At 47.2% G+C, this 12549-nt stretch overlaps 1 protein-coding gene across 1 annotated transcript in view; it reads right to left on the reverse strand.

The window, feature by feature from the left end:
• LOC125627986 (butyrophilin subfamily 3 member A1-like) overlaps positions 1 to 2267 on the reverse strand; it is a 54682-nt gene extending 52415 nt beyond the window's left edge. The window contains exons 1-2 of the mRNA XM_048832657.2: positions 2095 to 2267; positions 634 to 918 (exon numbers count right to left, since the gene is read on the reverse strand). Coding sequence (XP_048688614.2) covers positions 634 to 918; positions 2095 to 2197 — 388 coding nt within the window. The 5' untranslated portion in view covers positions 2198 to 2267. The remainder of the gene's footprint in view (positions 1 to 633; positions 919 to 2094) is intronic.
• Positions 2268 to 12549: the final 10282 nt, after the last annotated feature.

The following is a 12549-nucleotide window of genomic DNA, read 5'->3' on the forward strand; positions in this document are numbered from 1 at the left end:
GCATCAGCAGCACATAATGCCTCATATTAATGTGCAAGAGAGAGCGTGAAAAAGAGGCAGCCCTAATTCTCCTCTTATTTATGCTGTTTTTACAATAGTGTAAATTCATTATCTTCAGGGGGTCACTCCTAATATACACACAGATAAGTGAAAAGAGAATCGGAGCTCTACTGTCTTTTACATCTGTGGTGAACTCAAGAATAGTATTTAAAAAGAAATGCTGAGTAGTACAGATCTTCACGATGCTGCACCAAAGGCTTGTCTACACAGTGGGGTAATGGGCACGACAGAAGTGTGATGAATAAAGTGCACCGATATGTTGTGCATTAATTGGTCTGTGTAGACCTTGATGATGCACACTAAAAGTTCCCTAGTGTGATTTACCATATTACTGTTTCAAACAATAATACGGTAAAGCACACCAGGGAAACTTTAGTCAGCACCAGCTGAGGTGTCTACATGGATGAATTAACGTGCAACCCATTAATGCACTTTAGAAATCGCACCCCAATAATGCGTGTTGGTGCTCCATGTAGGCAAGCTTTGAATGACATGGTTGGCCACAAGGCAGATGCGTTTTGCCCGATTTCGTAAGAGCAGGAATATTTGCTTTGACAGTACTGCATCTCTTACCTGAAATTGCAATAACTTTTTTGCGGTGCCTCTTCAGCAAGGGGTTTCTTATAGTGCATGAGATAGTGTCAGAAGCAGTATCTGCGACCCTGAGCGTACTGTGGATTTGATACAGATCTGTCCCATCTTTTTGGATTCTTGTTTCAGCCATAGCAGTTATGTTTTGTCCTGTGCTGTCAGTCCAGCATACTTCAGGTTGTGGGTACCACCCTTGGGACATACACCTCAGAGTGACTGAATTATTCTGCTGATGGTCTATAGTTAGGCGAGGTGCAGAGCCAAAACCTACAGTGAAAACCAATTTCAGAAAATGTTAAACAGGCAAAGAGTGTTAATGATGAATGATCACCACTATCATTACAGCCGCCATGTCCTATTGAATCTACACTGAACTATAATTTTGCATTTCCAGGTATCTTAAATTCATACAGAGAGATTTCCACCTCAAGAGATCACCAAACACTTCACAAGCTGATCCCAAACTGTATGTAGACATGACGACATTGTATGTATGCGACAGCTTCACTTTTGGGATGGTAGCAGATCAGTAAGGAAACAATGTTTTCAGAAAAGGGGAGAGCTATCTTTGTGCTCCCCATATTTTGGGTCATTCAGGGACCTCGCTCGGGCCCATTGTAAGTCAGAGCAGCCTTAGGGCTATTCTAACTTACACTTTGCTTCCCATGGTCCCCTATGAGCCCTGGGAAGCAGAGCATAGCCAAAGCACAGTGAACTCCAGCCATACCCCTACGAGCCCTTAGCCTGCTCCCTCTCTCCCACAACCCTGACATGCCTCTTACACCACGTCCGGAAGCAAGGCCACCACAGAGCCCTTACATCAGCGCTACACTGGCCAAGGAGAACCTTCTCTGTACAAGGGGTAATGGCAGTGGTTCATTTCCACGTAAAAGGGCCTTCGGGTAACTGAGAATCAGGGGCAGTGTGTACAAACCACAGGTGGACAGTGACCTCACCGCTCTGCAGGACTCTGTAATGTACTGCCTGGGTGCATATGCGTGTGATGGGAGCTAATTGCCCAGCTTTGCCCCTGCGCTTTATTCATTTTATTGCTGTTGTACAACAGCAGCACACACAAGGCAGGTGGATGAGAATTGCACATGCCACTAGCAAAAAGCCAGAGAAAAATGTACATGAGGTATCCATGTTGTGTGCATACACTGGGTATAATTTGAATACACTGTGCGAGATGGACTCCAAAATGTTGAATCTTCTCTGACTCCCAGTCCATCACTTCCCCTGCCCACTTCCCATAACGTGGCAAACAAGTGGGTGTTTCTCCTTCCCCTGCCAGTTGATGAACCCTCCCTGTTGGGAGGAAAGGATTAAATGGAAATGCAGCTGCTACACACAGTGCAAGGCAATGGAGAATCAGCACCACTGTGATCAGTGCGACATTGTTCCCTGCCAGCAACACTTTTCTATCAACATCTCCATGCTTACCTGCAACAGTCACCTGGGTGATAGCTTCTTGATAGACACCATTGTTTGTCACCGCACACACGTGCTGACCACTATCTTCTACTTGCCCTGGAAAGAGCTTCATGCTAACCACTCCATTCTCATATCGTCCTTTGATCCTGTGCCGGTCCCCAGCCCGGCCCAGCTCAGTCCCTTTTTCTGTGCTATTGTAAAAATATAATGTTGTATTTTTGCTCCTTTCCCATTTATACCAATGCACTTGAACGTTAGCAGGGTTGTGGCCTATGAGATTGCAGGACAACATCACAGCTTGTCCAACCAAGGCAATTGGAGGATCAACATGCACAGTGACAGTAAAATCACCTGCAAGAAAGGAAATAAATCATGATCACTGATTTTCTTCAAAAGCTTGACATTGGTGTAGAGAGAACAAAATAAAAACTAGATGCAATTTCTGAGACACAACAGCAGTGCTATGTTTCCTGGGAGAAACTCACCCCATCTAACCTAATTACCCCCCTTCAGAATGGAGGGCGTGTTTAACGTCCTCACTGGTAGCTCAGCTATACACATATTTGAGCACGAGGTGGTACAGACTGAACTTCTCTTGGGTAGGTGCAGGATGCATAGTCCCTCCTGAAACTCCAGTCAGAGCAGAGGCCAGTGGAGGGGCACACAATGGGGGTGGGTCAGACAATTAAAGTTTATAAGCATTAAAACACAAACTGTCAACCGCATATATAAAAATTTTAGGGTTAAGTCAAACTAATTTCTTACTTTGCATCTCTGAATATTTTAATTAGCAGCAATGGAAATATTTTTTCATCCGTTTGTGTGCGTACCATGAAATTGACATTTTATCGACATTTACTGATAAAAATCTAAGCCTATTTATGCTCCTGCTTTCTGCCCAACCCCTTTGGGTGGTTTATGCCTCTATAAGAAGTAGGAGGGAGAAGTCCCTGAGCATAGGAAAAGCAACTGTAGTCTTCAAAGTGACGCCCAGTCTGTAGAGTTTTGTTGGGAAAAGAGAAGGTTACTCACCTTGTGCAGTAACTGAGGTTCTTCGAGATGTGTGTCCCTGTGGGTGCTCCACTTTAGTTGACTTCAGAGCAGTGCCCTCCGATGGTAGGAGAGGCTTCGGAGTTGAAGTCGTGACCTCCGATACTACAGAGCATCCAAAGGAGGTATCAGATGTTGTCTGTTGCTCTAAGCCATAGTGCTGTCTAAAGGTATGTTCTGAGGCCCAGATAGCAACTCTACAAATGTCCTTGATAGGTACATTGTGCAGGGAAGCCATGGAGGCTGATAAGGCTCGAGTGGGATGTGAGCAAATCCCCATGAGGGATTGGCAGTCACACTGATGATAGCTGAGTTTTGTGCGATTATGGATCTACGTGAAAAGTCTTTGTTTAGAGATGGTGCTCCTTTTGGAGCATTCAGCGATAGATAGAAACAGTCTGGGGGATTTATGGGATGCTTTAGTCCTGTCTATGTAAAAAGCCAATGCCCTCTGAACATCAAGATTATGAAGTGTGTAATGTGTTCTATCTGTGTGGGTTTACGGGTGTGGTCTGAGGGAGGCTTTATCCTCAAAGAAGAGCAGGTATGGGGGTTCCACCATGAAAGCCCACAGTGCTCCCACACGTCTGACAGATGTCATTGCCACAAGAAATGCTACTTTCATAGAATGGTGTAGCAGTGATTATGTTGTCACGGGTTCAAACGGGGAAGAGGTGATGATCCAAAGGACCAGGCTCAGGTCCCATGGTGTAGTAGGCTTACTTAGTTCAGGGTAGGCATTATTGAGTCCTCTGAGGAAACATTGGGTCAGTAGATGGGTAAAGACGAGATGGCAATCCACTTTGTGATGGAATGTTCTGATGGTAGGTAGATGGACTTTTATTGAGCTCATGGATAGGTCTGACCCTTTGAGTTCTAATAGGTAATGCAGTATAGAGGGTAATATCCCTGGGATGGAAGTCATCCATTTTAGTTGGCACCAGGCCTTAACTCATCTCCCCTTCAGGGTGTATGGGTGATAGTTCATTTCTGTTCAACTGTGTAACAGTATATTTTGTATCTCCTCTGAACAGGTCAGCTCAGGGTTTGTGAGCCATGGAGGAGCCATGCTCTGAGATGGAGTTTCTGCAGATGCAGGACACTGCCTGAGTCCTGGGACAGTGGGTGAGAAAGAACTGGGAGTGCAATTCATGGATGCACGGTCATGCTGAGGGGGTAAGGATACCATGGTTTGGTGAGACCATGCTAGTAGAATTACTGTGGCCCATACCGCCCATCCAGCCTGATCTTGTGGATCACTTGGTTCAAGAGAGGAATAGGAGTGATCTTGTGGATCACTCGGTTCAAGAGAGGAATAGGAGGGAAGGCATAGAGAAGGGGACCATTCCACTTGAGGAGAAATGCATCGCCTAATGACTGCACACTGAGACCTGCACTGGAACAAAAACAAGGGTGTTTGGTATTTTGTCCAGTTGTAAAAAGGTCTACTGTGGGGAACCCCCAGTGTTGAAACACATGCAGGAGTACTGTGTTGTCGAGCTCCCTTCGCGGTCCTGAGAAATTTGTCTGCTGAGGGTATCTGCTGTGGTAGTGTGGATATTGTGTCTGATGCACCATCGTCAGGGTTTTATGACTTGCACACAGAGGTACTGTGAGTGTGCTCTCCCTTGTCCATATATATAATACATACAAGCTAAGGCTTCAAATAGCCTTGTCCTTGATGAGTGGCAGGAATTGGGAGCAAGCCTTGCGGACAGCTCTAAGTTCCAATAGGTTTCTATGTTGAAGGGATTCCTCAGGGGACCAGCAGCCCTATATGGAATGTGGGTGCAGGTGTGCTCCACATCCCAGGAGTGAGGCATTTTGTGGTCTGCATGAAGGGTGCCCCTGTGCATACGTTGGTCGGCTTTGCCCACCAGAGGAGGGGGTCCTTTATTTTGCCCGATATCGTGAGGTGCTTGTTTATACTGTGCCTGTGTGGAACAAAGCCGATACGTAGCCTTCCTTGTAGGCAACGGATGTTCAATCTGGTGTGTCTGACAGCAAATGTTGTGACTTCCATGTGGTCAAGGAGTTGGGGGCAAGTCCTGGCAGATACTTGTGGGCTATTTCATGCAGTGGGTATGAGGCTGGTGAGAGTGAGAGAACATTGTCTCGGTAGTGAGGCTATAGCCTCGATAGAGTTGAGGTGGGCCCCAATGAAGTCCAGCTCTTGCACTGTTGTTAGAGTGGGCTTGTCATTATTTATTAGGAAGCCCAGATTCATGAAGAGGGTTACCACCTGTTCGGTGGCTTGCAATGCTCTCTGCTGGGTTGACGCTTTTAGCAGGCAGTCACTTATAGTGTATAGTGTGACCATCTTGAATCGTTGTGTTTCTGACAAACTTGTTGAATTATCGGAGGTCGAGTATTGGTGTCCATCCACTGGAGTTCTTGTTCAGGGAGGTTGATGGTTGGAATGCAGCGACTTGAGAAGTAGATTGTTGTCCCCTCAGGGCCTGTGTCTGCGACCCTGTGAGTCAAATCACCACTGTTGTTGTGAATACATTGGCCAGTGGTATCATTGGGATGTAAAGTAATTCCTCTGTTTCCTCTTGGGTTTAGGGTTATAGGTTCGCAATCATCAGAGAGTTGCTTGTGAGTCCGTGAGTAAGAGGAGTGAGTCATCTATCTTTTTGGCGAATAATTTGGGCTGGCATGTCTTCCACTGTGGATTGCACCTCTTCAGGAAAGTCAGAAAGATAGAGCCAAGAGGCCCTTCTCATTACAACTACCGTCGACACAGAAGTTGCAGCCCTGTCCTCAGAATCAAGTGCTGCAAATTGTTCTCCCTTGTCCTTGGCAATAAAATTAATCAATTCTGAGATTTTTGTGTAGTTTGTATAGTTGTATTTCGTTAGTAATGTCCCATAGTTGAGTATGCGGAAGTGAGGTGTAGCCAAGGAGTAAGCCTTATTGCCAAAACTGATCAAGTCTTTTCCAGTCCTTATCATGAGTTGTGTTTCTGGGCTGTTGTCGCATGCCACGTCGCTGGACTGCGTCTATCACTAAGAAATTAGATGTTGGATGCAAAGTCCGCGACCTTTCTTGGTACACACCTCCTGCCGGACCTCCCACTGGAGGGGCAGCCACAGGGGTCTACAGAATGACCCTTACAGGGTCCATTAGTGTCTCATTCATGTGAAGGGCAATTTTTTTTTAAACAAAGCAGATGTATACAAAAAGCCCACTAGCCCATGCTGTATCATGGGGACCTCCTCAAGGGAAATGTGCAGAGAGGGCCACCCTCTCAAATAAGCCATGAAACAGTTGAAATCATCCCCTATATTAGGGGGAGGAGGCATAATAAAGGTGTCCGCTGTGGACGATGATGGCCAGGTGATGTCCCCTGCAGGGGTGGGGGTTATTCCTCCTCTTCCCCTGGTATTGCTGAGGGTACTGGTACAGAAGCTGTGGGGAATTACTGTGTGCTGGGTCTGACCGTGGCAGGGGGTCCCCCCTTGTGTGGGGCATATGACCCATTGATTCCAGTATGCCCATTGGGATGGGAGTGGCACAGGGGTCCCCATACCACTGTAAGGAGAGACTCCTGGGCTGACTGGCTCCTGATGGATAGGAGCCTGTGGGGAAATAGCTCCCTTTCTTCCTCATCTTCCTCCTTCAAATAAGGAGTGAGATATCGAGTGGTGCTGGGGACGCAGGGAGACTTGGTGCCCAGGGTATCATTCTCGTATCCGTACTGCGGATAGGGGGATCGGGGCAGAGCCGAAGACCAGAGCCCTCTATCTGAGGAACTGCTGCTGTGCTGGTTTGACCGGCCCCTGGGGCTGCCTCCTGGTCCGTGCCAGGGCTGCAGAGGGGAAGGCGGGGCTGCTGGCTGCGCCTCTGTGCGTGTTGGGTGCGCCCTTGCAGAAGCCGCCTTTTGTAGCGGCACCGCCCCGCCGTTTGCAGCTTGCGGTGTGGAGGCAGAGGGGTTTGGTTTCCCCTTAGTGCCTGTGCCGGAGCCGACTCTTGTAGTCTCTGGCTTTCGCGGTGGGTGCCAGGGCTTTCCACCACCTCGGCTCCGGCGCTGACCAGGTGGTGCAGGCCCTGGATGCCTGCCCACGGAGCGGCTGTAGATTGGGGTGTGTTGGCACAGGGCTCCGACCTCCCCTCCGCCGGCGCCGTCCCCTGCAGTCTCCGTCTGCAGGGGTGCCGGAGCTCTCAGCCACCCCAGACGGTACTATTATTGTCTGCTGGACGACTGTGTTTTATGTTGTTTTGTAATTCCTGTGGCAGGGACCCAGGTGCTTCCTCAAGTGACGCCCGGCGGGGCACTCCAACGTGGGGTTGGAGAAAGGACCCCTGTCCGAAGCCACGGTTGGCGAAGTGCAGGGGGGTCCCAAGCCTCATGCCCCAACACAGGTCCGAGAGACCTCTCCACTTTGTGCCGTTCTGGCCGTGAGCCTGAAGCAATGCAACGCTTTGTGGCATGCCTGCTTCGCCCAGGCAGCAAACACACTGATCGTGGCTGTCAGGGACAGGCACTGCGAGCCTGGAGGCAAGGCGCTGAAAGCCCAGGAAACCGGGCATTCCCGCTGGGGGAGGGACGCTTCCGCCCTCAAAACGGCTGTTTTTCTGAAGTTCCTGGCCGGGAGCTTTTTTGGTTTTTTTTTTAAACCAAGGAGAAAAGAAAAGGGAAACAAGCTAAGTAGCTGCTAACAAGGAAACTAATCTAGTGTAGACACGATAAATCGATCCCCAAGTGCTCTCCCCGTCGACTCCGGAACTCCACCTCCGCGAGAGGCGGAAGCGGAGTCGATGGGGGAGCAGCAGCGGTCGACTCGCCGCCGTGAGGACGGCCAGGTAAGTCGACCTAAGATACGTCGACTTCAGCGACGCTATTCACGTAGCTGAAGTTGCGTAGCTTAGGTGGACCCCCCCACCCAGCGTAGACCAGACCTAAGTAACTTACTGTAGCTAATTAACTACAAAGTAGCGAGGCGCTGCTGATTGCTCCGACTCCTAGCCAAGGGCGGTGGAGAAGGAACGGAGTGGGGGTTGGTCGCACAGCGTCGGTTAACGGCCTGCAGCAGCGCGAGGCAGGGACCACGCATGTGCGACCCCAGCAGGCACGGCTACCAAAAGTCTCCAACTACGAGTGCAAGGGAAAATGAACACCTAAAGTGGAGCACCCACAGGGACAGCCCTCGAGGAAGAACTCCCCCCCCCCAGCCAGGCTGAGTTAGTCTTTCAGCTCCCTAGGGAAACTCAGCCCTTTTCTAATGCTCTGAGTCAACCTAAGTTACGCTAGTTACCTTACAAAGTTTATGTAATTTATGTAACTTACATCCACGTAACTTACATTGACCTAACATGGTGCTCTCCCATTGATATAGTTTCTGCCTCTCATTCAGATGGATTAATTAAGTCTACCGGAGAGCGCTCGCCTAACGACTTATGACGTCTTCGCCAGACCCATTAAATCAACGCCACTGCATAGATCGCAGGGGTGCCGATTCAGCCCCTAATGTAGACAAGGCCTCAGTCACCACATGGCACCGCTACTCTGGGTGCTGGTTCAGGGCTGCCTCCTGCTGTCAGTGTGTCTGAGCCCTAGGGTGGGTCCCCTCTACTGGTACCATCTGCAAAAACTCTCTGGAACTCGTACATGAGAAACACACCTAATGTAATGGGCAACGGCAATTACTCAAAGCGGAACAAAGATGCCTTATCACAATGCAATGGAATCAATGGAATCAAGTCTGACAGTCCAAAGAGAAAGAGTAAGCAAAAATGCCTCCTTTTTCAGCTGACGTTTTTTGTTTATTTCTGTTTCAGCCACAAAATGTTGGTATTTAAACTTACAACAAAAATTGAAATTTTCTGTGGAAACAATTGACTCCATTAATGAATGAGTTATTCTAACCAGAATCATAGAATCATAGAATATCAGGGTTGGAAGGGACCTCAGGAGGTCATCTAGTCCAACCCCCTGCTCAAAGCAGGACCAATCCCCAATTAAATCATCCCCGCCAGGGCTTTGTCAAGCCTGACCTTAAAAACTTCTAAGGAAGGAGATTCTACCACCTCCCTAGGTAACGCATTCCAGTGTTTCACCACCCTCTTAGTGAAAAAGTTTTTCCTAATATCCAATCTAAACCTCCCCCACTGCAACTTGAGACCATTACTCCTCGTTCTGTCATCTGCTACCATTGAGAACAGTCTAGAGCCATCCTCTTTGGAACCCCCTTTCAGGTAGTTGAAAGCAGTTATCAAATCCCCCCTCATTCTTGTCTTCTGCAGGCTAAACAATCCCAGCTCCCTCAGCCTCTCCTCATAAGTCATGTGTTCCAGACCCCTAATCATTTTTGTTGCCCTTCGCTGGACTCTCTCCAATTTATCCACATCCTTCTTGAAGTGTGGGGCCCAAAACTGGACACAGTACTCCAGATGAGGCCTCACCAATGTCGAATAGAGGGGAATGATCACGTCCCTCAATCTGCTCGCTATGCCCCAACTTATACATCCCAAAATGCCATTGGCCTTCTTGGCAACAAGGGCAGACTGCTGACTCATATCCAGCTTCTCATCCACTGTCACCCCTAGGTCCTTTTCCGCAGAACTGCTGCCTAGCCATTCGGTCCCTAGTCTGTAGCTGTGCACTGGGTTCTTCCGTCCTAAGTGCAGGACCCTGCACTTATCCTTATTGAACCTCATCAGATTTCTTTTGGCCCAATCCTCCAATTTGTCTAGGTCCCTCTGTATCCTATCCCTACTCTCCAGCGTATCTACCTCTCCTCCCAGTTTAGTGTCATCTGCAAACTTGCTGAGGGTGCAATCCACACCATCCTCCAGATCATTTATGAAGATATTGAACAAAACTGGCCCCAGGACTGACCCTTGGAGCACTCCACTTGATACCCGCTGCCGACTAGACATGGAGCCATTGATCACTACCCGTTGAGCCCGACAATCTAGTCAACTTTCTACCCACCTTATAGTCCATTCATCGAACCCATACTTCTTTAACTTGCTGGCAAGAATACTGTGGCAGACCGTGTCAAAAGCTTTGCTAAAGTCAAGGAACAACACGTCCACTGCTTTCCCTTCATCCACAGAACCAGTTATCTCGTCATAGAAGGCAATTAGATTAGTCAGGCATGACTTGCCCTTGGTGAATCCATGCTGACTGTTCCTGATCACTTTCCTCTCCTCTAAGTGCTTCAGAATTGATTCCTTGAGGACCTGCTCCATGACTTTTCCAGGGACTGAGGTGAGGCTGACTGACCTGTAGTTCCCAGCATCCTCCTTCTTCCCTTTTTTAAAGATGGGCACTACATTAGCCTTTTTCTAGTCGTCCGGGACTTCCCCCGATCGCCATGAGTTTTCAAAGATAATGGCCAATGGCTCTGAATCACATCTGCCAACTCCTTTAGCACTCTCGGATGCAACACATCCAGCCCCATGGACTTGTGCACGTCCAGCTTTTCTAAATAGTCCCGAACCACTTCTTTCTCCACAAAGGGCTGGTCACCTCCTCCCGATGCTGTGCTGCCCAGTGCAGTAGTCTGGGAGCTGACCAGGTTTAACTCTGTTTAGCTTAGGAGCTCTGAAAGTTCACTGTTCACGGCACTGTGGAGTGGGTCTCTGCCAACAATTAAAACTACCCTCTAGACTGTGATGTGGGAAAGCACAGGTGCCTAACCTTCAGATTGTTATGCCCTGAACAACTGAAACTCCTCTGTGCCATATTCCCTGTTTATAGCAAAATTGCCCTTCTGCTTTTGCCCTGACACGTGGGCTGCTCCAAGCCAGAGCAGAAAAGTCTCCCCATGGAAGGCAGCCCCAGAACATTTCATGGTGACAACTGAAACCTCAGCAGGTAAGGAGCAAACAGTTCTCACTAGAAAATGATCGTGCATGGTGGGATGGACAGCAGAGCTAGGGTTACACACACACATATAATCAATATTTATTTTTAAGCATTTTTTCTATGTTTATCTATTGAAATTTTCAGAGTTTTGCAGAATTATGGGGTTTGGACCTTTTAAAAAAAATTGTCAACTTAAAATTTCAGAGTCTCAGGAAATTTGAGGGGACACACACAGAGACGATTATTTAATGACTGTAGATTCTGGGATTCAAAGAGTGAAAGCATATAACCATTAAAACAGAAACTGTCCACAGCATATGTCGAAATGTTAGCCTTAAATCAAACTCACAGATTCTCAAGCCCCATTTTTGTTGCTTTACCTCTCTGAGTATTTTGATTAGCAGCACTAATATAAATAAATACTTTCTCCTCAGTTTGTGTGCATACAGTGAAATTGACATTTATCAACATTTACTGATACCAATAAAATTCTAATCCTTCCAAGCTTAGTTATGGTCCTGCTTTCTGCCTAACCCTTTTGGGTGGCTTGTGCATCTGGAAGAAGCAGGAGAGAGTAGTCCCTGAATGCAGAAAAAGCAATTGTACCTGGCCATTGCCAATCTTTCTGTTACTTTGGAATAGTAACAATCATTCTGTTATTTTAGGCTTCTCCTAACAATATCCACTGGTAGGGTAAATGTCTCATCTAAGTAGCAGTGTCACTGTGCTTTCATCCTGAAATACGTCTCTCTGTACTTTTCAGCAGCTTGAGGAGGGTAACTAATGACTTGTGTTCAGACAAGGAGCTTGTATGCTCACTCCCCACCCCCCCTGGTTAATGAAGCAGGGTCACTGAGATTTTACACACATCTGAGATCATGTAAAAACAGCTGAAGAGATAGACAGGCTCCAGAACACAGTGATGTTATTCCCACCACAATGCCATTAGATCTCCCAAATTTTGTTTGGAATTCCCTCTTTATATTAAGAAAAGGAGTACTTGTGGCACCTTAGAGACTAACAAATTTATTGGAGCATAAGCATGCATCATGGTTTCCTTACATAGTATTTAGATAGGCAGCAATGGATATGTATATATTTATTATCTAATTAGTAGTTAATAAAAAATGGTGTTCTTACCCCAAAGCCATTTCATGACGAAAATAAATGAAGTGCTGGAGAAAACGGTGGAGAATACTTTGATTCCTATGTGCATTGTGAAGTGATCGCAATATAATTCATCTAATGCTCTGCCAATGGAAATTGAAATCATCACAATCTGTAGCATGAGGTGTACACACAACTAGAGCTGGTCAGGAATTCTTCTACAATGTGACTGCATCCGAAAATGCTTATTCATCAAAACCAAACAGCACACCTGGCCAGGGGAGTCTGGACTTCTGTATCAGAGGACTCCCCAAACTTTGGGGGACTCCCCATACAGCCAAGGGAGTCTCTAGGACTTGGAGCAGCCAGCTGCTCTATTTCATTTTGGGAAAAGTGAATCGAAATCATTTGATTTAAAAAAAAAAAATTCAGAATTTCCTTTATGTGAGAAATTTCAAACTTTCCAGTTTTTGTTCCGAATCAAAATTAAA

The sequence above is a fragment of the Caretta caretta genome, chromosome 23 (genome assembly GCF_965140235.1).
Source record: "Caretta caretta isolate rCarCar2 chromosome 23, rCarCar1.hap1, whole genome shotgun sequence".
NCBI lineage: Eukaryota > Metazoa > Chordata > Testudines > Cheloniidae > Caretta > Caretta caretta.